This window comes from Chelonoidis abingdonii, chromosome 2 (assembly GCF_003597395.2).
Source record: "Chelonoidis abingdonii isolate Lonesome George chromosome 2, CheloAbing_2.0, whole genome shotgun sequence".
Lineage (NCBI taxonomy): Eukaryota > Metazoa > Chordata > Testudines > Testudinidae > Chelonoidis > Chelonoidis abingdonii.
The window spans coordinates 279940514-279965859 of NC_133770.1; the positions used below are offsets into that span (position 1 = coordinate 279940514).

The 25346-nt window shown below is 38.2% G+C and overlaps 1 protein-coding gene across 9 annotated transcripts in view; it reads right to left on the reverse strand.

The window, feature by feature from the left end:
- Nucleotides 1-811: 811 nt before the first annotated feature.
- ZHX1 (zinc fingers and homeoboxes 1) overlaps nucleotides 812-25346 on the reverse strand; it is a 32766-nt gene continuing 8231 nt past the window's right edge. For 5 of the 9 annotated variants that reach the window (XM_075063210.1, XM_075063211.1, XM_075063212.1 and 2 more), the window contains 4 exons: nucleotides 24726-24970; nucleotides 23220-23371; nucleotides 10325-13163; nucleotides 812-3064 (listed from right to left, as the gene is read on the reverse strand). In XM_075063210.1, coding sequence (XP_074919311.1) covers nucleotides 10328-12943 — 2616 coding nt within the window. In that variant the 5' untranslated portion in view covers nucleotides 12944-13163; nucleotides 23220-23371; nucleotides 24726-24970 and the 3' untranslated portion in view covers nucleotides 812-3064; nucleotides 10325-10327. Of the gene's footprint in view, nucleotides 3065-10324; nucleotides 13164-15884; nucleotides 16036-16982; nucleotides 17121-23219; nucleotides 23372-24725; nucleotides 24971-25346 lie in introns of those variants that run through there. The other 4 variants (XM_032803503.2, XM_075063213.1, XM_075063209.1 and 1 more) reach the window with 2 other exon arrangements.

Here is a 25346-nt window from a genome sequence, read left to right on the forward strand (position 1 = left end):
TCTTATATAAAACTTTTTCTGGGTACTGGTAGTCATATTTAGTTGCTTAGAAATTGTAACTGCATCTATTAAACTGAACTGCCTTTCCTATAAGCTTGTCTCAGTTTCTTGTCTTAAAAGGGACACCTTCAGACAAGCTAGACAATTTAAAAGTAGTATCAAGGTATACCTACCCGAGTCACCCTACCAATATTTTTGCTTTTACAGTCAGATTTTCCTTTCTTTTTCTTTCCTTATTTTTTGTTTTGTTTAAGTGTTTCTTCTCTCCCCTCTTGTATGAAGAGATGACAGGGGAAACTCACTGTATGATCTGATTCTCCACTGCTTTGCATCTTGCATAGTAATTTACTTGTAGGCAAAGCAAGTGTAAATTGCTAACAACTCAGAATGATAGTGTTTTACACTCACTCTGCACAGATGTAAGTGACTACACAAGGCAAGTGGAAAATGGGGCCCGAAGTACTGCCATCAAATGCACAAACACAATATAGATATAGCACCTCTTTCTGCACTTTGTTGTTGTGCAGACAGATTTCTGTGCCCATGTTGAGCCTCATTAAAATCAGTGGGATTCCACATAGGCGCAACAGTCTGCTGCATGCAACAAATTGCAAGGTCAGGGTCTTGTTAGGCAACATTCCATCTTAAAAGTATCTTTAAAGGCTTCAAATACCACGTGACCGCACTTTGATTAGAGACCATCTCTGTTAAGCAACCCATTTTTGTTTATCCCTTAAGAGAGGCGTCACTAATTCTCTGTATAATTATTTGATTTTCATTTAAGAAAATGGAAAATCACTAAAAAGAAAACTACTACTGAATGCTGACCTTTATTATGCACTCAAAGACATAAATCAACTGGGTGAGACAGATTTTTGTCCCTCCTTCTCTGTCAAATAAATATTTTAAGCTAGCAAACATCAGATCAGCATTAAGCATTGAGCCTGTAAGGAAACACACACTGGTAAGAATTATTTACAACTACAGATGGTTAAACATTATTGCAGTGGAAACAGATAATATAAATATATTCAAAGGCTTCATTTTACAATACCTGAAGCACAACAAATCTGTTCAACAGCTGAAAATGTTAAGAAACTACTGTCAAATATATCAAAGACCACAATCAGCAATGCTGAAAAAAAAAAAAGAAAAAACAAAACAAAAAAAAACCCAACAGCAATTTAACATTACACTTTGATGGTTCTATGGAGTAAAAAAGAAAAATAAAGCAGTGCACAAGATTTCTGCATATTGTACATTATTAAAAAATAGTTGACAGCAGTACGAAAAAGAAATAAAAAAGACACCAACTCACAAAGCCAGCTGGTCTGTTATGAAAATATCAACTAAATCGCAGTATTTTGGAATTACTAATAAAGCTGTAGTTAAAAAAGGTAACCATTTATAAAAATGAAAGCAGCATGCATATTCAAGGCTCCTCTGTATCTCTTTTGTTAGTTGACAAATGCTTCAGTAAAAAACATTTTTTACGATGCATCATTTTATGAGTTGCACAAACAGGGAGCTATTAACTCCTGGGCCTGTCTATAGTTTTTGGACTGGTATAACTATCAATAATTGTGTTGATTTTACACCAGTATAGCTTATTCCTCTTCCTGTATGGGAATAGCTATACCAGTGTAAACCATCCGTATATAGATATCAGTGTATCCACTTTAAGTATACTAGTATAGTCAAAGTATTACAACTTGTGCATGTAGACAAGCCCTTAGTCTTATTCAGGTAAAGCTCACATACTGGCTCCAACTGGGAGTTTGTGTGAATGAAAGCAAGCAGGATTTTTTCTGCAGTTATTTGTACATGAGCCGGGCTTTACATGGAACATGCTCATTTCAAAAAAAATTTCTCTGAAGAAAAAGCACATTTAAAAAATTGTTCTGTAGCCCCAAATGGGGAGATTTTTCAAAAGACACAAAGGGGATTTAGGTGCTCAGCTCCCAATGACTTTCAGGGGGAATTGGGTGCCTAATCCCCTTTGTCATCTTTAAAATTATCCTCCCAAAATTATTTTAAAAATATTAATGAAGAGCATCTGCCTTAACAGAAAGAGTTTACATGAATGTTCAGGCCTCCTGACATGGCAACATAGTTAACAACAAACAGAGAGAATGATGCTAGAAAAACTCTGGACTGCTACATATTTGAACAAAGACAGTTCCTAGTTTCTGCATAAATCCTTACAAACACATACACACACCACACACGCTCACTCAGTAAGGACATATTACATTATTTCTGTTTTCAAATTTTTGGTACAAAGTTTATTTTCAGTGGTTCCCTCAGTATTCATTCTTGTGACAGTTTCTTTTTATTTTCTCTCTCATTATTTTCTTCAGGTGTTAAAGCAAAATAGGCCTCTATTGAAAGCAGGAATGGAAATATTACAAATATTTAACAGTGGCACTCATTCATATCTTCATCTAAAAAAAAAAAATCCAAAGACAAGATCCATAATGATCCATAACGCCACAAAGGCTTAGTTTTGTAATACTGAGAAGAATCCCATGCATTCCCAATTGTATGTGTAAGTTGTACAAGTGCATGCACAACTTTCAAAGTTTGTGCAGAGCCTGATAAATAAGACACAAATATCAGTTACGTTTACTTTTTCTAAGAACTTTTACTCTGTAAAATGTTTGGTCACTCAAAGCTATAAGCTTAAATCACATATCAAAGAACACAGGCAATAAAGCCCATCTTACTAGAACGTACAGTATTAAGCTGGACAAAATAGAGGACAAAATCTAGTGGTTCACTGAAGCCCCTTCGAAAAAGGTCTAAAACAGAAAGTTTCCATCATGTATCAGAATAAAAATGTACTGTATTAAAATTTGTTTTACAAGTCGTCTTTTAATCAGTCTTCTATTTACAGTGCAGAACTTCTGTCAGCTGCAGTAGTTTAACTTTGGCACAACACTAAGTTCCAATCCTTTTGAGTATTCAATCCTGTGTGTGTCTCAAAATTTTCTTGGTTTCACGAAAGATTAGGCCCATTCACAGTAAACCAGATATCTTGCTTCCCCTTCACCACTTTGGGCAGCTACAAAGGAAAGACACTGTAAGCTACTGAATCATGCAAGAAAAACACTTCTTTCTAAAATGCCATATTGGCTTCCTTTAACGTGATTACATACACCAGGCATAGATCATACAGCTTGCTTGCTACATGCTGGTCATCTCCCAAAACCTTGCTGGTCATTAGTCAATCACTTTTCTAGTACTTCGAATACCCTACAAAGTATTAACTTAATTGCATTTCATATGTGAAACAAGACACAAATATACTGCAGTTATTGAAAACTGCAGAGCACGATCATTTATGTAAACCAATGAGATTCCTGTTAACTCTCCTGTGCACATGAAGAGTGGAATCCAGTGCAACATTTTCTATAAATAAAGCCTTCCCAGGGAGGGCAACTAATTTTTAATATTGGTATTAGACAAACTGCAAATATGCCCAGATCAGACTACTTGACATATCTAGAAACATTTTCAGAAGCTGGGACTAGGGAAGAAAGCTACTTGGAAGTCATACCATAGCAGGAATTTCTGTGGTTTGTCTTGTCAGAACACAGCTGATGGCTTTGCAACTCATGCTTTCACATTATGTTAGCAGATAATTTAGGGAAAGTACCATGGAATATTTTTGATCTGAAGAGGTATATGGAACACTTTACTCAAAAGAAGGCAAATAATATCGCAACTTAATTTGCTGTGCTGTGATAAATAAAACCCAAGATGTCCATAGCACTTTTCACCTCCAAATGCTCTACAAACTGAAATTGAAATATAAGCTAGACTATTAGATCCAGGCACCATTTCTTCCACAATTATAATGCTGCCACCTGTGGGGTGAAATGTGGAGGTTGTGTGGGGGGAAAAAAAAATAAATAAAAGCACACCACGCAACAGTTTAGGACAGCAGAGGAGGCAAGTACCATATAACAAACTTCAGAGAGAATTTAGGTAGACAGAATGCAATGATCAAAGCTGGAACTTGGCCAGGACACAAGTTAATGCATACTCCTGTGAAGAGTGCCACAGAATTATTAATGACCGCTCTGTGACTGTGGGAATGTTGCTTAAGCCAAAATTTTCAAATTTCAGTACTCATAGTCAGGAAGCTAAAACACTGCCCTGAGTTTTCAGAGGTGCTGAGCACCCCGAGAGTTCACTCAAGTCAGTGACATGTGCAGGAATTCAATACCTGGGAAACCATCAGGCCATAAAGTTTAAGAATATAGGCCTTAACCCTCTAAGCCTCAGTTTTCCCATTTTAAAACGGGGATAATACACACCTCTGTAAATTGGTTTGAGATTGTGGGATGAAAAATGCTATATAAAGTGCAAAGAACTATAATTTTTTTTCTGCTATAACTGTCCTCATTTTGAGTCATTTTCTCCATAATATTAACACAGTACAAAAGCTCCGAAGTAACTTGACCCAAGAAACCCCTGCCATGCTATTTGCTGTTTGTTTATTCTATGACACACAAGGTATTTAAAACCTAGACAGAGCAGGAAACAATCCAGCATTGCATAGGGAGAGGTAGAGAATGGAATCCTTTATAGATCTGTTTCATTTGTAGTTTATATGATTCTACCAGTACGAACAATTTTCAGTTTATTGATCTCTTGATCACTAATATTCATGTCTCTTCATTAGTATCTAAATGTTTTTTAAACCCTATTGCCATGCAAAGCCCAATTAAATCCCTGACAGTCAATATTATTTCACTGCATGCCCAGTTTTCAAGCTTCCAGGTTAGGGTTTGGGTATTAGCAAGACAGTAGCTTGAAAATTTGCCTTCTCTCCTTGGGAGGTACTATGAATATATACAGATACGGCGTTGGCTCCACTGGAGTCAGGTGGCTGAAGCCAAGCCTGTCATAATTACAGAAGGAAACGCTAAGGCTCCAACTACAGTAATCAATTAGCGCAAAAGGGGCAATACCCCTCTCCTACCCTGAGCTGAGGAGTGGCAGCACAGGTATTACATGGCCTGAGACTGCAATTGTCCTAGCTATTGCTCTGCTCTCACTTCAGGGGGAGAACAGCTAATGGATCTACATCTCTGGGCTTTGTACCTCTTGGGGCAGGATTTCTGGAGCCACCGCACAACCCTGTACAGCAAAAGAAATCTGTTCAACTGCATCAGAGATCCCCAGCAATCACAAAGGGGACAGGATTTTGCCCAAAGTCAGTAAACAATATGTGAAAGATTCCTTGAGGGGACGTAATGCATTCACATTATCACCAGAGATCAATATTACAGCTAGGGATGGAAGCTTCATATGAATTTATTCAAAAGCAATTTAAATATTCTGGTGGACAATGCACACACTCAGTGGCCCAACTTTTATAACGTATTGGGGAAAATCACTCAACTTCAATCATGATGTAGAAAAAAGGGAAGAAAAAGAATTAGCTTATTCTTTGCATTCAACGCTATGCAGAGGTTCATAATAGTTAAATGTGAGGGAGGAGAAGAGCAAACCTAGCTTATTACCCCTTACTGTTCTGACAGAACAAGAAATGGATCATGGTTTGCTTATGACATTTTAAGAGAAGTGGATTTTTTTTCTGGGCAAGTGAAGAAATTCTCCAGGCTTCTCCATTTTCCCCTCTTCTCAAAGGGCCTATATCTGGCTGGTTCTCAACTATGTGGCCTTAGAAGGCTGGCTTTAACTCCCTCTACGGCCAGCCAACAGCACTTCTGGGTCCGTAGGAGAGGATCACTTGAAAGATATCAAATGTCCCTCTTCTTTAAGAACGAAGTGAGCTGGTTGCATAGTGCTTGAGGGATTCTCCCAGGAGGCAGCATACCATGGTAACACTGGACCATGAACCCACCCAGGCACCAGTTTCTTTTACTTCATGTCTCTCTCCATTCTGGTATGGATATGTCTTTATTCTTCCATCAGCTAAGATTCAAAGGCAGGAGCAACTACATAATCAGATCAGATATTCTTGGTAGAAACATCAGAGCAAAAGGAAGGAGAAAATTTTAGCTCTGTATTTGTTCTCAGCCAGCCACATTCACAGGTGCAGTCTAAAACAGTGGTTCTTAATCTCTGCCATTTACCTAGGGTTAAGACTTGAGCTCTCCTAGCTAGTTCCCTCCATCTCCCATTCAATAGTACATGCTTTAATGCCATCACAGAGAGTCTAGGCTACTTCTGGATGGAGCATATTAAAGGCTTTTTTACATCTGGAAATTTACGAAAATAGCTATTCCCAAATAATTATTAGAATTAGTTATTTCAGTATAAGCCTCTGTATGGACATGCTTATTCCAGAATAAGAGTGCCTTTCTCCGATTTAGCTTAATCCAAGTGATGATTATTCCAGAATAGTTTATTTCAGTCAATTTCCAAGCAGAAACAAACACTCAGAGGCAGGCAAGCATCAGTACTGCATGGCAGGGCTGAGCAACAAGACTTTGGAGCCACTTTTGTAAAGTACATTTTGCTTCTTACCTGCCATTGCTACAATTACAGAAACATCAGACAATCCTGCAGCCTTCCACACAGACAATACTTTTTAGTGATTCATTTTCATGTCAGTTGTGGTGAGATGACAGAAGCATCCATAAGAAGGAACCCCCTCCTCTCCACAGAAATGTATAAATGCTAATTATTTCTTTTAAGGGTCTGTTAATAGGGCCAGATTATGAGCAGTGCTGTGCACACAACTCTTAGGAACTTCACTGGTTAATCTAACTAAACTGGTTAATCTAATCATCATCATGCTCAATCTTGGGAGGCTCAGAATGCTCACTTGTCTTTAATAAGGGCGGTGGATGCTCAGCACTTCACATGAGCAGGCCTCCAGTCTTTGTTTTGTTTTACACCTTCCAGAATTCAAAGAGGTAGTGGTCCAGATCCTCAGCTCATGTAAATCACTGTAACTCCATTGGAGTCAATGGAGCTGTATCATTTATACCAGTTGAGAATCTGTCCCAGTATATGTTAAAAATAATCCTCAGGAGTATTTTACTGAAAGATTTTCATCCCAGGAGGATCACAATAAATACTTAAATCTATTATCCCTTCATGTCTCTCTCATCTCATATGTGGTGATAGTTAAGAGACCACAACCAAAGTGATCTGGAGATCTTCCCAATTAGATCATACCACATTTTAAGAAAGTTCAGTTCACTATTGGCCTAAAAACAATCTCTTAAGAAAACAGGAAAAAGTTTATTTTAACATAATGTTAAAAGAAAAATCTAAACTTCTGGTCACCCCTAAATATTAAGGCAAGTCCAGACTTTGCTTATTAGAGACACAGTGCTAAGGAGTTTCAGGGTTTATTTTAATATTCTTGGAAGTTTAAAAATAGCATTTCTCCCCCATCTGGTTTTATCATTTCCCATTTGGCAAACACTGATTTTTGACCCTACATTTGCAATGGCACTTGAAATTAACATGGCTTTTTTTTTAAAAAAGGTTTTCTTTCTAGCTTGTGCAACAGCCTCATCTATATCAGCATCAGCCTAACAAGGATATTCGTTAATCACTGAAACGCTTTTAGAAGTTGAAGCCCAAAAAGAATAGGCCAGATACTGATCTGTGTCAAACTAGCATATATGCAGTGTCATGAGCTACACTGGAAACATCAGTGTGCTTCCCCCAAAGTTGTAACTGGTAATTACATTTCTTAATATTCCAGTTCTGATTGGAGGGGTTATAATTCATGCTCACAATGATAGGTACCAACAATGGATCAATCACATTGCTGGATTTTTGGTGCTCTGTTCTGCTCCCTCAAGCCACCTGATACTTCCAAAGTTGAATCTTGCAACATATGCTCAAATACATACTGCCTTAACATTTGTCTGTAATGTTGAACAGACAAGGCAAACACACTCAATCACATGCTTTGGAATTTCAGATAGAATATCCTCCTGCAACTGAGTCAGCACTTTATACATGAGATTACAGAGGTGGCTGCAGATATGTCTGGAGAGGGAGCACAAGTTAAACACAAATAGTCAGCTGCAAGATGTTTTTTCCAAGACAAAGCATATTTTGCCCTTCTTTTTGTTTGATCTGGGTGTCAGCCATAATCAGAGAAACACAGAGAGAGCGAGAGACCGCTTTGTAACAGCTACTCCTACTAAGGTTTCCACAGCTTCAGAAGCTCATGGTCAGAGAGAAAGTGATTGATCTTTTGTCACCACTTATCTCTGTGAGGAAGAAGAGAGCCCCAAGAGTTCTGAACTTGGTTACTGAAGGTGCAGAAACCTGGGCTAGATTTGACTCAGGTTTACACTGCTTTCTACAGGTCCCTGGAAGCAGGGTGCCCACTGGGGAGAAGGCACAAAAGGAGGATGTACGTGATAATAGGAAGTTTTTTGTAGGGGGCTAATGCCACCCAAAAAGTAGACATCACTGGCCAGGGGACCAGGAATGTTGTTTCAGCATCTTCTCTCCATGGAGAAATTAAAAGACCCAGCAAAATTTTAAGTTGCTTCTCCTTCCAGCAGGATATAAGGGAAGATGGCAGTAGAAATACTGACTGTCTATCCTTAGTGTGAGGCACCTTCCTGAGCTGTGTTTAGTGAATCTAGACCAGGGGTAAGCAGTCTATGGCATGCGTGCCGAAGGTGGCACATGAGCTGATTTTCAGTGGCACTCACACTGCCCAGATCCTGGCCACTGGTCCAGGGAGCTATGCATTTTAATTTAATTTTAAATGAAGCTTCTTAAACATTTTAAAAATCTTATTTACTTTACATACAACAGTTTAGTTATATATTATAGACTTATAGAAAGAGACCTTCTAAAAACGTTAAAATGTATTACTGGGACGTGAAACCTTAAATTAGAGTGAATAAATGAAGACTCGGCACACCACTTCTGAAAGGTTGCCGACCCTGATCTAGACCATTGTTTAAAGTGGTCTGTTCAAGCACCGGAAATTATTTTTTCTTGGGACCAACTGGTTGATTTTTAGAGAAACTAATATTTAAGATTCACAAGACATTCCCTATCGAATTCAAACAATTCTGGAGCTCAGTCCAGGTAAGTCCAACTTTGAGTTTAAACCAGGACACTTGACCATGTAGTTTTATTGCCCTGCACATTCACAGAAGTAATCACCACACTGATGGGCTGAATCCATTAGGATGAAGTTTGGTTAAACTTGCATGCAAATTGTTCAGCTGGGCTGCCACTAGAGAGGAAAAATGAGACGTGTGTACATATAGTTTGTTCCATCCAAAGATTAAGAGGCAATAGCAGTCATGTTTTAATTTTCTATAGGAATTAAAAAACGGGGCTCTATAGCTACTTTAAAAAGGTGAAGTGTTTTTCCTAGCACTGAGTGAATTTGCAGATGCTTTTAATCTCTGCCCTGTCTTTTCATGTCTTTGTTGCTAAACAAAGCAGCTGATGCTGAATAGTTTTTAAAGCAACTTTCCTAACTCATCTGCATATTTACCTTTTTCAGAATACAGAATTTGATTTCAAGGACTTTTATGTTACCATTTTCCAACATAAGAGCAAATGCGTAAGCAAAAAATGAATGCTGATATGGATCACATCAGGTCTACCATGCATTTAAATTACATGGATGTAGAATGGATTTCTGGACACGCTGATTAAGTTTAATGAACAGCATCTTATAGCCCTACATTTAAACTGACTCAGCTCATGATGATAAAGACATTTTCAGCACAAGTTCTGTAAACCCGAAACACTTTGAAAAAAAACACGACAGAATCATTTCATCTAGTTTCTAAAACCAAGTAATTCTCACCCCTGTGGTTATTGATTCTTTTGTCATACTTTTCCCCTTCTTTTCTGCTTTTGAATTCTTTCCTTTAAAAAACAAACACCCCAAGCTCTGAAGCCTTAGGAGGTAAAGCGAGGTTTGCAAAAAGACATATTAGGTTTTTGTATTTTCCTCCTCCAGAGTGGGTAATGTTCTCCTATAACAATGAAAAATGCAGCTGGCTGGCTGTTTTTTGAATTAAACACAAGGCAATTAAATATTTATAGTCACTTAAATGATGAGCCCTCAGCAGTGATGTGGAGGAGGAGGAGGAGGAGCAGCAGAATTTGGGTTGGATTTATAGTACCAAACCCTGGGCTAGCACTTAGCATGTCCATCTCTGCTAGCCAGGAAGCAAATATTTGGTGGCTGCACAGGTAGCATCTTGTCCACTCTCTCAGGTGGAGGGAACATGCTAGGAAGGTGTTCACTAAAACGGAAGGCCTTTAAAAACTATTTGGCTCTTCACAATAATGTCAAACATAATTTATGGGTTTTTTGCCCAAGCCCCAAACTTACATGTCAATCTGATTTTGAGAGTTTTCGCTTAACATGTCGGGGGGGTTCCCAAGTGTCACTATCATCCGTTTCTTCCTCCTCTTCCTGATCATCCAGCATTTCTTCTTCATCCTCATTCTCCTCAAACAGCTCTAAGCCTAGCTCTGACCGTCTTTGCCTTTCTGCAAACCACTCTCTGACCTGCTCATATCCCATGTGAGATCTGGCTACAAGTTCATCAAGGTCTTGCTCGTTGAGGAATTTATGCTTCATATAATAATCCTTAAGGATTGCTGTTCCAGTTTTGAATTTGATGACTGAGGATCCTCTGTCCCAGTTGTTTATCCTTTTGCTTCCCCGAGGCCGCCCACGAGGCCTTCCTCTTCCCCTTCCTTTCGGTCTCCCTCTCCCCCTCCTTCTGACAAAGGCTTGACCATTCATACAATTCCCACTGGAACCCTGGTAATAATAGTACCATTTCAAACCACCATTTTTCCAGGCATAGCGAGTATCTCCAAACCAGCTAACAATGTCTGATCTTGGAAGGCCAGTTTCTTCTGCCAGTTTGTCGTATTCTTGTGGGGATGGCCACTGAGTACGGACAAATGAACTTTTAAGCATATGTAACTGCTCTGGTGACTTTTTACCCACCTTGCTTGCAGAACCCCCTGATCTTAGCCATACAGATCCCTCTCCTTGAGAAGCTTCTCCAGCCTCATCTTTTGAGCTGCTTGCATTGCTCTCTTTTAACTCCGCTTCTTCTTCCTTTAAAGCATTTGTTTTCTTTCTCTCTGTAAACCAGGCATTGATCTCTCTTCTGGTCAGTTTAGTCTGTGCCCTTAACCTATTCAGCTCTTCGTCTGTGAGGACAGGGTTACTGAGAAAACATGCTTGGAGATTGTGCAACTGTTCAGCAGTCTTTTCTTTGAATTTCTGTGGAGTGAAATCAGGGAAAGCATTCCACGATTGCTTATGCTGTGGCGTGATTACTGTTGGGGACTCATTTGTTTCATCACTTGAATCAATAATAATGGTGGTGGAAGAATCGTTGTTGAGATGAATGCCATGATTATTTTTTGAGTTTCTCTGATTGTATCGTGTATCACTGAACCACTTTTTGATTTCTCCTTTGGTCAGGCCTGTTATTTTCATTAGCCTAATAATCTCTGAATCATGAGGGAACTGATTTTTAAGGTAGCTGACTTTTAATTCTGCCAACTGTTCTTTCGTCTTCTTTGCGCGGATGCCGAATGAATCCGGATTTACTAATGTGGTTTCGTGTTTGATAAGCTGAGGGGCTGGAATGGCAGCTACTTGCTTGGTTTCTGCAACAGGCTGGGCGGTATGGATCTGGCTCTTCTGTAACTGTGTCTGATTTGGGACTCCTGCTACTGTCAGAGCTATAGGGGCTGTTACTGGCAAAGTGTTTGTACCTGCGACTTGAGTGAGGACAAGCCCTGGCTGACCAACTATTTGGCATGTCTGCAAGATGGATGGCAAACCATTGCCAGCTGCTGAAATGTGCGCTGGAATAACCGTAATTGTCTGTGGTACAGTATGCACAGTGCCATTAAATTGCTTCCTCCTCGCTTCTTCCACTTCCTCTGGTGTCCAGCTCACACCATGTTTCAGACGTTGGGCAGAAAACCATATTTTAATCTGTTCCTCGGTATATTTAGCTTGAGCAGAAAGAACGGTGATTTCTGACATGGTTGGATAGGGAAATTTGTTATAGGTGTTGAGCAGAAGAGGATTGTTATCCAAAGAAGTGTTGTAGGTTGGAATGCTATTTACAGGTATTAAGACTTTTGGAATCAAGTTAGAGTTCTGTGGAGCTGTGACAGTAGTTATTACCTGTGCCACCCCAGGTTGAATCACTGGCGCTGGAGTCATTACGGTGCTAGTTGTATCTGCTGCATTGCAAGCAGCTGGATTGTTCATTTTGGACTCGGAAACTGCTGATTGTGGGTTTTCGACTACTTCCTCACAGTCTGGCTCATTTTCCGTTTCCTTTTCTTCACCAGGAATGTCTTCAGCTACATTGTGGAAAACAGCAATTCGTTTAGTCTCAGTTTTGTTTTTCATTTTCATAATAGGGGTCTTGCTAATTGAGATTCCTGATGAGGGGATTTCTGAGGTGTTGGATTGCTCAGCATTCTCCTCTTTCACAAAACTCCCATCAAAAGTGAGATCATTCACTGTTTGCTCAAAGATTGTCTGATTATTACGTTTCACCATGGTCAGTTTAAAATTCTCTTCTCCGGGGTGGTACTTCAGATTGTGCTCTGAAAGAGCATCATACCTTTTGGTAAGAAAATTGCATTCCATGCAGACATAGGATGAATTTAATACTACATTAGGGTGTTCTGAATCAACATGAAAAGTAAACATATTTAGATCTGGTGTCTGAAATGTACAGTATTTACATTCATAGCCACCTTCAACTTTTTTATTTTGCTGATTGTCTGAATCCATATATTCTTGAATGTCTTCATCACTTGATATACTCTCAGCTGTAGCATTCTCTGCCGGTGTAAGTGGAGGAGGTCCTTCATCCAAATCTGATATCATTTCTAAGTCTGGATCCTGCTCACTTGCTAGGACCATGCACGGGGTAGTTGATTTTCGTTTACTTGCCATTCTGTTGTTGTGAGGAAATAATATTGACTGAATGATACTGATGTAGGTTCTAGCTCTTCTTGATTTTCAATAATGGCTTTTGGTACTTCAAGTCAATTCCTGAAACTTTTCAGCATTTATCCCATTAGCAGCTTTTTTGTAGTGCAATCAAATTAAAAAAAACATTGTAGTTCAAAGATGAAATGTTGAGTCACAGCTTCTTAAAGTCCATTTCCACCATCTGCAGTAAAGGAGAGAAAACATCATTATATAAGTTAGAAATGAGTAATTTATATTCATTAGCCAGAAAAATATTCTGTGACTAGAATTAATTTAACACTATGTGCTTGAATCCACCACCTTTACTCCCTCCAAAGCAGACCCACTGAAATTAATAGGACTAATCAAGGAGTAAGGTACTACTCAACAGAAGTAAGTGTGACAAGATCAGACTCTTAATATTAACAGTGTCAAAGATTTCTAACATATATCAATGCAGATGAAGGACAAACATGGAACGGCATCAGAACAGTGACTTTCCAATTGTTTCCTTTTCTTTAAAGGCTGGGTTCAATTCTGAGATCAGAAGCGTTAAGCCACGTTTGCACCTTCTCAATCCCAGGGTGCTCTGTTGAAATTACTGAAGCCTTGCCAGGGGGTTCTATGGGCCATAGCGCTGCCTGCTATGGCCCCTCTCTTGACATAACCCTCTTGACCAACCTTGCCTGGCACACCCCCATATGCCAGGGCTTCTGAGGAGGGTCCTTGGAAGACAGTCTTATGGTGGTTTTCCACAGTATCTATGCTGGGGCCACCTTCCCTCAGTGTGAATACGGGACTTTTAGAGCCCTTTTTAATGGCACTCTGGCAGAGAGGGGGCGAGGCCCTCATCCTCTGTCCCCCAAATATCACCGAAATTCAGGATTTGAAAATTCTATTCCTAGCTCGTTTAAATTAATTGCTACACAGGCTGGTTAATTAAAGTGTGCCTGCATGCATCACTGTGCGCACTCCTGAGAACATGGTTGGTTGAATTACACCAGAACAAACATGGGCTGAAACAGCAAAGGGACACTAACCAAAATGATGCACTTCAGACACAGAGATCCTTGTCCATTTCTCAGAAGAGAAAGAATGAACAAATACAAAATAGAGCTACAATTAAAAATATACCAAATTATGCACATTTACATAGATTAAGAAAGAGAGCAATTTCATATACTATATTCCTAAAATGTGCCAAAGGATTGACTCATCTTGTGGGCACAGTGCATAGGAAAGTGTCCCACAAACTTCTGCAGAGAGTTGTAATCTCTTTAATTGTTTTCTCCTTGAAATATAGTCAAATGTTAGCTTCTACACAAGAAAATCCTCAGAGATACGAGTTTATGGCCAGAGGATTAGACTCTGACTCTTGAATGTGGTCCTTAGCTTCCAAGGTGGCAGAGTCCTCAATTAGAGAAGAACACGGAGCAGCAATCCATTTCAGATGGCATTACAAAGGGAATAGTATTTAGTAGACCTCAACTGGAAGGATAATGTCTTCAGCTTTAGAAGAAAGAAAGGAATGGAAACTGAAAAAGTTAGAAAGGGAATGAAATATTTGTTATATATAGTATCACCTGATTCCTTATCCCCCATTTTGAAAAAAATAAATTATCCTTAGCTTCAAACTTTTCTTCAGTGCAAAGGAGAAACAAGTGATTATACTTAGCTGCACATAGTGCTGTACAACACACTCAGTTTTTGAAAGAGTACAACACTATCACACTGGTAGCAGCCTGTGGGGAAATCACTTCACCTAATCAGCAGCATCCAGTTATGCACTGCGATTGCTACTGAGAAGTACTGTTCCCCTGTGCTGCATAACACAGCACATGAATTCATATATTATAAAGGAAAAAGCTGGCAAAAACACAGTTTGATAAAGTTTATCATAAGTCTGTTGCTTGAGAACACAGAATGTATTTCTGTTTTTAGAAGAACCTCTCCTGCTTGAAATGTAAATCTGAGCATATCCTGTCTTTTCAAGGAGTGAACAAAGTCGGTCTCTATTTAAAGTATGAAATGTACAGATGTTTACAAATTTGTTTGTTTACTGATTAAGGCCCTGATTCAGGAAAGTACATAAGCATATGCTTAAACACTTTCCTGAACAGAGGTCTAAATCAAATGCCTTCTTTTACTGAATCACAACTCCACACGTGTACCTTCTTTGGAATATTTTTCTGTACACATACCTTTTTACTTAGTTTTAAAAAAATAGATTTACACTCAAAATCTCTGCTAATGTAATCTTTACATAAGACCCTTCAAAAGAGATGCCAGTATATCCCTGTAGTGTATATTATATATTATATTCAGACAATTCCTTTAATCATAATGATAGTTTAAAAAATGCACTTGAGCATATTCGGCATTAGCTTATTTACTTGGATTGGGAAAAAAAAAAGAATTAAATAGTTAGACTGATAGACTAAAAAATAAAAAAAATTAAAATGTTAACAGAACATTACAAAGTTATATTCCAAAATAATTTCCTCACTAAATTTAGAACCAAGAGATAAAATATAAAACATTTTAAAACACACAGTTTACATTTAGAAAAAAAGGGATGGCAATATTGCAAAGTACTTTAAATTTGTATTTAAGAATTTATGAGTAAACTTGTCAAAAAACACTCAGCCAATGGCCTACCTCCGCTCCCACCGAAGTCAATAGTAAAACTCCTGTTACTTCAATGGGATCAGTTAATTCTGAAACTTCCATCCTACATGTCTAATTTGAGTTCACCCTACTCCCAAAATTTTAGGATAGCCCTTGCCTCAACGCTTAATATCAAGCAACTGACTTTCAATGAGTCTTAGGATCACTTTTGAAAATGTTACTCTTCTAGATCACAAAACATAACCATTCTTTCACACAGGGCTGCCATAGAAAAGTAAGAGTCTTACCAATATACCAACTAATTCTCAAGTGATAGATGGTGTAAGTGAGTGCAGAATTTATCCCCAGGCCTCTATTTTGGTTTGTGGTGCTTAAATTTCAACATACTATGCCATCCCTCTAGTCTTTTTACCAGGAAAGCGACATGCTTCTTTGCGCAAGCAGTTCTATGAAAAGAGATAAGTAATTTTAAAAAAATGTATTTACTTTGACACAATGCGGCTAAAAGCAGATGAAATTTACTAAAGTCAGATTTCTAAACATAACTGGGGACTTATCTCCCACTGGTTTAAATGGGAGTTAAGTGCTTAAATACCTTTAAAAAAAATCAGGCTTTCTAATCCCTTAAGATTTACTCATTGCTAAAAACTCCTTACTTTTGTAATTTTACCTTGAACTTTCAGGTTTGAGCCACAATCCTGGAAAGATTTACACATGTGCTTAATTTTATGTACTATGAATAATCCCACTGATTTCAAAGTTACAGTATATGAAAAGTCTGTGCAGGTTCATGGCCTTCAACCTTAATTTTTAAAGCTGCAGGGCAAACTGCTCAGAACAATGATGTTCAGAAAACTGGAAAAAAAATAAATAAAAAAAGGTGAACTGTTCACATTACTAGTTAACCCTTTCCTATTATTTTAAGTCTCAAAAAGTTCTCAGTTAATGTCAAAAGTTGGGTGAACCATGAAGCTGCAAATAAATATTATTTTCAAAACAGACAGAAGCCTGCTGCCTCTTAACAGGTAAGAACTACAGAGGAAATATATTTAAAGTGGGGGGGGGGGGGAAAATCACATTTCTATCTTAATTTTTATCTTGTAATTTGACAAGAAACAGCGTACATTGCAAGAAATGAAAGATTTTTTTCTTCCCTGTGTTCAGACTGTTTACTTTGTGAATAGTCATTTCTCCCTGTTTGTATGGAACTTTCACCTAGCATTGGCTGAGAGAATTAAAAAAAATAAAACAAACAAAAATAAAAAACAAACCCAAAATGTGATTGTAAGAATAGAAACATTAGCATGTGACTCAGGAGAAGCTGAAGCACCTGAAATGACTTTTCACTTTTTGTTTTAATTGACCAGCTGTCAAGCTGTCTATAACATTTCACCTTGTCAGTCCTGAGTAGTAGGATGCCTTGCACTTTCTGTATTTTCATGGTTTATAGCATCGACGATCACCAGGCTGGTCATCTTTTATCAATTATTGATTGGCTGAATTAATTATCTTTAGTTTTGTCTTGTATAGTCAATTCCTCCAGGTTTTCACTGACTGCCTGGCAGTGCCTGAAGGCACTATTGCTTAAAGATGAAGTGCAAAGTAAAACTGAATTAAGGACCAGAAATTTTCACAAAATTCCCCTCCTAACTGAGCGCTGGCCCTGATTCAACAAGCTGCTTAAGCACATGAATTGACTTCAGTGGGACTACTCATGCTTGAAGTTAGCCATGTGCTCAAGTTTCTTACTGAATTAGGAGGCCTCTAGGGGCTTTTCACACTTTCAGCATAAATTCTTAAAAGTTAGAATGTTTTCTCTGTACAGAATGCCAGTTAGTGGGGGCACTCTACACATATTTCTGAGTTTATTGCAATTTTAATTTAAAATTTTCCCACTCACCATTAATAGATACTTTACCTAAATTTAAATCTTCATGAAATGTTGCACCAGTTAAGAAGTGAAAATAACCCTTTGTTTCATAAGCCACAATATTAGACAATCAGCAATGTGGTGTCATCTCAGACAAGGAGTTTATTTTTAGGAGACTTGTCAATGACATCCTGAATCTCAAATCTGAACATATAAGAAACCATGACACTCCCATATTTAAAAAACAAAACACCTCCCCCCCAAAGCATAACCCCTGCCCCCAACACCACCACAACCAAAGCAAAGAAAAATGAAGTAAAAAAAGCTAAGCAGTGTTGTATGTAAGAGTCACACTAGTATATATGGACTTTTTTTAGTGCTCTATTCAGCTTGTTGATCATTGTCATGCATCTTTTTTCATTTCTTTACACTAACACCCCAGATTCATAAATTGCTGTAATTTGTAAACAATAGATGTTTGTGCTCTCTAACTAGGCATGGCTGCAGGATTCATAGAGCTGCAGAGCCTTTACTCACACCATTAGAAACATACATAGCCAGGTATGCAATGACTGAGAGAACCGCATGGGGACTTTTCTGGCTGGTGTGAAGGTTGCATTGAGACATCGACATAGCCTTATCTGGGGAGGAGCCAGTGATCATGGCACATGAGGTACCAATGACATAGGGAAGGGTAGAAGAGTGTTTCTGGAGGCCAAATTTAGGCTGCTAGGTAAGAGATTGAAGTCCAGGACCTCCATGGTAGCATTCTCTGAAATGCTTACAGTTCCACGTGCAGGGCCAGTTAGACAGGCAGAACTGCAGGGTCTCAGTGTGGATGAGATGATGGTGTACGGAAGAGGGGTTTAGATTTATTAGGATCTGGGAAAACTTTTGGGAAAGGGGGAGCCTATACAGGAAGGATGGGCTCCATCTAAACCAAAATGGAACCAGATAGCTGGCGCTTAAAAATAAAAATGTCGTAGAGCAGTTTTTAAACTAAGGGCTGGGGAAAAGCCAACAGCTGCAGAGGAGCATGTAATTCGGACAGCGGCATCCTTTAAAGGAGGATCTATAAATGGAAATTCCCTATGTCCTAATAAGGAGGAGAGGTTGGAAGATATAAAATACAGATAGGATCTGATGAGAAACAGTAAAAAGAAAAAAAATCCCATTCAATTACATCATGTAATGGCAGACAGCTGAAAAGTGCTTATATGCCAATGCTAGAAGTCTAAATAATAAGATAGGCGAACTAGAGTGCCTCGTATTAAATGCGGATATTGATATAATAGACATTGCAGAAACTTGGTAGAATGAGGATAATCAATGGGACACAGTAACAGCAGGGTACAAAATGTATCGGAAGGACAGAACAGGTTGTGCTAGTGGGGAAGTGGCACTATACGTGAAGGAAAGCATAGAGTCAAATGAAGTAAAAATCTTAAATGAACCAAACTGTGCCACAGACTCTCGATGGATAGTAATTCCATGCTTGAATAAGAAGAATATAGCAGTAAGGATATATTACAGACCACCTGACCAGGATGGTGATAGTGACTCTGAAATGCTCAGGGAGATTAGAGAGGCTATTAAAATAAAAAAAACACAATAATGGGGATTTCAGCTATCCCCATACTGACTGGGTACATATCACCTCAGGAAGGGATGCAGCGATAAAGTTTCTTGACACTTGAAATGACTGCTTCTTGGAGCAGCTAGTCCTGGAACACACAGGAGAAGAGGCAATTCTTGATTTAGTCCTAAGTGGAGCACAGGATCTGGTCCAAGAGGTGAATATTACTGCTTGGTAATACTGACTATTATATAATTAAATTTAACATCCCTGTGGAAGGGAAAACACCACAGCAGCCCAACACTGTAGCATTTAATTTCAGAAAGGGGAACTACACAAAAATGAGGATGTTAGTTAAACAGAAATTAAAAGGTACAGAACCAGAAGTAAAATCCCCTGCAAGCTGCATGGAAACTTTTTAAAGACACCATAATAGAGGCTCAGCTTAAATATATACCCCAAATTAAACAACATAGTAAGAGAACCAAAAAAGAGCCACCATGGCTAAACAATAAGTAAAAGAAGCAGCGACAGGCAAAAAGGCATCCTTTAAAAGTGTAAGTTAAATCCTAGTGAGGAAAATAGAAAGGAGCATGAACTCTGGCAAATGAAATGTAAAAATATAATTAGGAAGGCCAAAAAAGAATTTGAAGAACATCTACCCAAAGACTCAAAAAGTAATAGCAAATTTTTTTTTTAAGTACATCAGAGGCAGGAAGCCTGCTAAACCACAAGTGGGGCCACTGGACAATCGAGATGCCAAAGGAGCACTCAAGGACGATAAGGCCATGGCAGAGAAACTAAATGAATTCTTTGCATTGGTCTTCACGGTTGAGGATGTGAGGGAGATTCCCAAACCTGAGCCATTCTTTTTAGGTGACAAATCTGAGGAACTGTCCCAGATGGAAGTGTCATTAGAGGAGATTTTGGAACAAACTGATAAACTAAACAGTAATAAGTCACCAGGACCTGATGGTATTCACCCAAGAGTTCTGAAGGAACTCAAATGTGAAATTGCAGGACTACTAACTGTCATCTGTAATTTATCATTTAAATCAGCTTCTCTGATATTTTGCGCATTTACACAGTATTTATTCATCTGTTGATCTCAATGCACTTTGAGAAGATGGGCATACAGAAGTAGCTTCATTTTACAAACAGTATAGCTAAGCACAGATTTCCCATTTTTTTCCCGAGAGCCAGTGTGGCTAACTGAATGAGATGTGCCTGCCTACACTGGAAATGGACTCTGACAGCAGTGACCTTCTGCAACCTGTGTTGGTCTACGTACTGATATTTGCCTTCTCCTAAATCAGTAGTGTGAAACCTAGCTCAATAATAATAGTTCTGTAGACTTTTCAACCCTTAACACTGGTCAGTGGAATAGGTGCAACAAGAACTCATGGACTCCTGGCCCCAACTTGGTGCTCCTTCTTCTACAAAAAAAAATGGCATTTGCAGGTACATAAGCAGCATCATTTCAGATACCACAGTGATATTTGCCAATATAAGAATCAACACAGATGAAGTAAGAGGACCCATTTTTCCTGCACCACAAATAGAGCTGCATGACATCACTTTGGAATAATAATCAAGTCTTTAGAGCAGTCTGGAAGCATATTCAGTGTAATGTAACAACAGTCCCAATTCTGAGATACTGTGATTAAAACAAAATAACTAAATGTTCTACAAACTATCACATATGCAAGCATGGCTATTATGTGGCTGTCATTTTTACAGGAACAGTGGAAAGCACTTCTGACCTCAGTGCTATTCCTCGGCCAAATTTCAACTGAAGTTCCTACTTCAAAGCCAAGGCACTAGAGCTGTTCAGAAAAAGGTGGGGGAAAACTTACATTGATAAAAATTCCCTGTTTTCCCCTCCATTAACTTTGCTCTTTCTGGACCAAAATTTCCAAGGGGAGGGGGAGGGAAAGGGAGAGGGAGAGGAGAGAGACGCTCAAGAAGAAACCAAGTATGAGAAATTTAAAATAAACTGAAAATGGATTTATAATGGAAAGCAATAGGCAACCTTAATAGGCACCACTACATGCTCCACTAGAGCTACAAGTGTATAAATGTCACACATCCCATAATCTCTACTTAAGAACTTTTCATCAATCATAAAACACAATATAGATGCAGAATTACTAAGTCTCAGCACCTCTATGAGAGAATTCATCAGCCCCTTTTCATAGATTGGAAAATGTAGGCACTTAGGCCCTCTCTTGACAGGCAAAAAGGATGTTTTTCAATTGTGTTAGCTCTTGTGGAATTAGCTCAATATGACTGAAAAGCCCTCTTAATGCTTGCTAAAATGCAGGCTAACATTTTTGAACGCATACTAGCCAGGCTACAAACACAACCAGTTACCATTATTGGCCCTGTTTTGATGGACTGAGAGGTCAAATGACTTGCACAAAATTCTAGAGGCCAGAGCAGGGTAGACTGCTCTGATCCCCCTACCTACTTCACCACAAGACTAGTCTCCCCACTTTCTATAATGCAGAAAATAGAGATTGTGATTTGATCTTTGATTTTTAAGAGGTCAAACACAAAATATTATCTATACTGAATTGTTAACAGACTACACATGTAGCCTAAAAGTTATGAACAGAATCACAGAAATTAGAGATGGACAAAAGCTAGCAAATCATCTAGTTCACCTCCAGGCTAGAGCAGGACTGTACCCTATCTTTCTCTTCCCAATAGATAGAGCCTGTCCACACTATAGGTACAATGGTGTTTTCATATCCAGTCTGTGATACACTTCTCTGACCTGGTAAAGAAAACATGGTCCACACAGCAGCTTTTTTCAGAACACATCCATATGTCAATTAAGTTTGTCTCTCCATACTTTAGTTCTCTAACAGAGTATCTAAATATGCACTCTAGGAAAATCTGGGCCGGTATCACAGTATCTCAGTATAGGATAGAACAGGGGTTGGCAACCTTTGAGAAGTGGAGTGCCAAGTCTTCATTTATTTACCGTAATTTAAGGTTTCACGTGCCAGTAACACATTTTACATTTACAAGGACCGGCGGATGGAACCGCAGACTGGCAGTGGGGGCAGCAGATGGAACCCCAGTCCGGCAGCAGCCTGAGCCGCTCAGCCTGCTGCCAGACTGGGGTTCCGTTCACTGGCCCCTGCTAGCTGGGGTCCTGGCTGCCGGCCCTGGTTTCCGTCCATCCAGGCCGGCAGCAGGCTGAGCGGGGCTGGTGGCTGGGACACCGGCTGGCAGCAGACTCCCATTAAAAATCAGCTCGCATGAAGAAGGATCTACCAAAACTGGTTGCATAGGCAGGGGGTCCACATGCCAGTCTGAGCTCTGCCTTAGGCAAAACACAGTTAGTTGCCACAGGACCTGAGGGCCAGATTCTGCCATCTTACACCATGAGTACTCCCACTGATTTCAATGGGACTTCTTGAAGAATTATGGCCTACTCAATGTGAGACAGAATCTGGCACTGAGTATTATTTGCATTAAGCATGACTATAAAGCATGTTTAGAGACAATCATGGTAGTAACAAATTTGTTTTAAGATAGTAGTGTAGAGGGTTGTAATGTAGACAGGGCCACAGCATTCCACTGTGGTCTTGTCTACATGAGAAAGTTGCCTGATTTAGTTAAACCAATTTAGTTAAATCAGTACAAAGCCCTGTGTGGAGATGCTTATTTCAGTTTTGCTTAAGTCAACTGGGAACAGCTTTAAACTAAATATTTAAAGTTTTATCAACACAACTATGTTGGCAAGGGGTATGTGATTTTTGCTAAGGTAGTTATACCCATAAAAGCCTTAGTGCAGATAGTTATATTGGTATAAGGTGCTTTATTCCAATATAGCTTATTTCAATTCACAAATTAGAATAAATTATATCGATATAAGCACTTTTATACTCATAACTGCATCTAATGTGGTTTTTGCAGCTGCAACTATACTGTCACAGATAAAATGGAAAAAATTCTAAAGTGTAGACAAGGCCTTAAACTGAAATGAGAGTATCCACACAGGACGTTAATTTAAACTGATTTAGTTAAACTGAACTGATACAGCTCCCACGTAAACACCTGTGAAGAAAAAAACAAATTCTTCTCTGGAAAATGTAATATATTTTTAAGCTTAGCTATATTCAATATAAAATAGATCCATTTTAACAAGGCAACAGAATACTTGCCAAGACCTGAGTTCAGGATTCCATGTTTTCATGAAAGAGTTGATGACATCATTAACATTCATGCAATACAAGGGGCTGCATCCTTTTTCTAAAACAGAGTAGCTGTTGTTCACGTGACCAACTCTTGTAGGAGAACAAGAGAACCCTGCTCTTAGCTCCTAGCAGGAAATTAAAAAAGGAAATCCCTTTTAACCTGATGCTAAAATAAGGAAATTAGTTTTTCAAAAAATTATATTACCCAAGTTTTTAGCACCACAGCAGAATAGTGAAAACTGGGGGAAAAAAAAAAAAAAGGTTTTATTTTAATCATTTATGTGGCTTACTTTACTTACTTCCATTCACTTTTTGTTACACTGAGTACACAAAATAGACTAATGATTGGTTCTCATGCACTAGCATAATGCTGCAAAATTTGCACAGGAAGGATATGAAACAAATCTTTTTTGTTGTTGTTAATTTTATGCAAACATTTCTATTGAAATCAGATATGTATTCATTTTAAACAAAAAATTGAAGATACCCAATAGCATCCCTTTTAAAGATTGTTTTAAAATATATTGGCAATTTAAATCTATTTGTGCAGCCTGCTCATGCTTTTAGGGTCCAGTCTTGCTCCCACTGGAGTTAAAGAGAATTTATCATTGACTTCAATAGGAGCAGGCCTCTAGAATGTTATAAACAAATTCTGTATTTACTTTAAAACCATTGCAGTTCACATTTAAAAAGCAACAGAAAAAAACTCGGAAAATGCAAGCTGCCCAAGCAAATCAGAGTCCACTCTTATTTCAAAGACCCAAATGACATAATACTGAGGAGCAGAGAATCCTGTGGCACCTTATAGACTAACAGACGTTTTGGAGCATGAGCTTTCGTGGGTGAATACCCACTTCGTCAGATGAATGAGACGAAGTGGGTATTCACCCACGAAAGCTCATGTTCCAAAACGTCTGTTAGTCTATAAGGTGCCACAGGATTCTCTGCTGCTTTTACAGATTCAGACTAACACAGCTACCCCTCTGATACATAATACTGAGGGATGGTGAAGAAGAATATAAGAGTGTCTAAACCTAAACTTGTATCTTATATTATCTGACAAAATAATCATATCAGTTTTAATAAAAATCACCTTGTTAATGTTGATGTTATACTTGCCTTCAAAACAGAATACACACTAAAAACATTCCATTAAATTATATATTACAGTGTTGCTCCATATGTCAACATTAAAACTACTATTCTCAGTAACATAACTGAGGATTATTTTAAAATAGATGAAGCATCATTCCTATATTGAACAGGTAAATAATAATCTTAGAGTAGAGGGACAGTGTTTAAATCAAGGTAGATAAAAATAAAAATTAAATAAGTAAATTTATTTTTAACATTCAAATTATTTTTTTCCCTTAAAAATAAACCTAGTTAAAATTAAATGAGATTAAAGTTAGGATTTAACATAAATTGTTATAATCTATTAAAAGAATTTAAATTAAGTAAAAAATATGCAAGCAGTACCTGTTTGCTGGTGAAATTTTTAAGTCAAACCACTGCGCTGGTAGAAGTCACTGGCTAAGCACTTGTGACTGGTGTTCGAAGTGCAAAACCAGCTTTTGACAGGAGTAGCCTCTTCTGCAGGTGCAGAGCGAATATTTTCTTCATTTCAGTTTATTCAAGTAGTTCAGTTCAATGACTAGGTGATTCAAAGTTGAGAAACCAACTAGGAGTCGAAAAAGCAGAAAAGCTCATTTTCCTCTTACAATCTCTTTAAAAAAAAAAAAAAAAAAAAAAAAAAAAAAAAAGTGAGAGGTCTACCAGTTCTAAAATCTTGAACACAGTGACAAAACTATCAGTTCAATTCATTAACTACAGATAATACTTTATTTGTTTAATAAATCAATTATTTTTAAAAGCAAATCATGTTTTGATAAACATACACTGGATTCACAAGAGAAAAGTATTTAAGATTTAAAATTTATAATTAACAAATAAAAGCAATTTTAAAACGTTTTTGTGCATTTTAATTGTATTCCACTTTCCATCCAAGTGCAACTTGACACAAATCATGAGTAAAAAAATAAATCACTTGGTATATAAGATATGGGTCATTCTCTATCATAAAAAAATGTAAAACGTAAG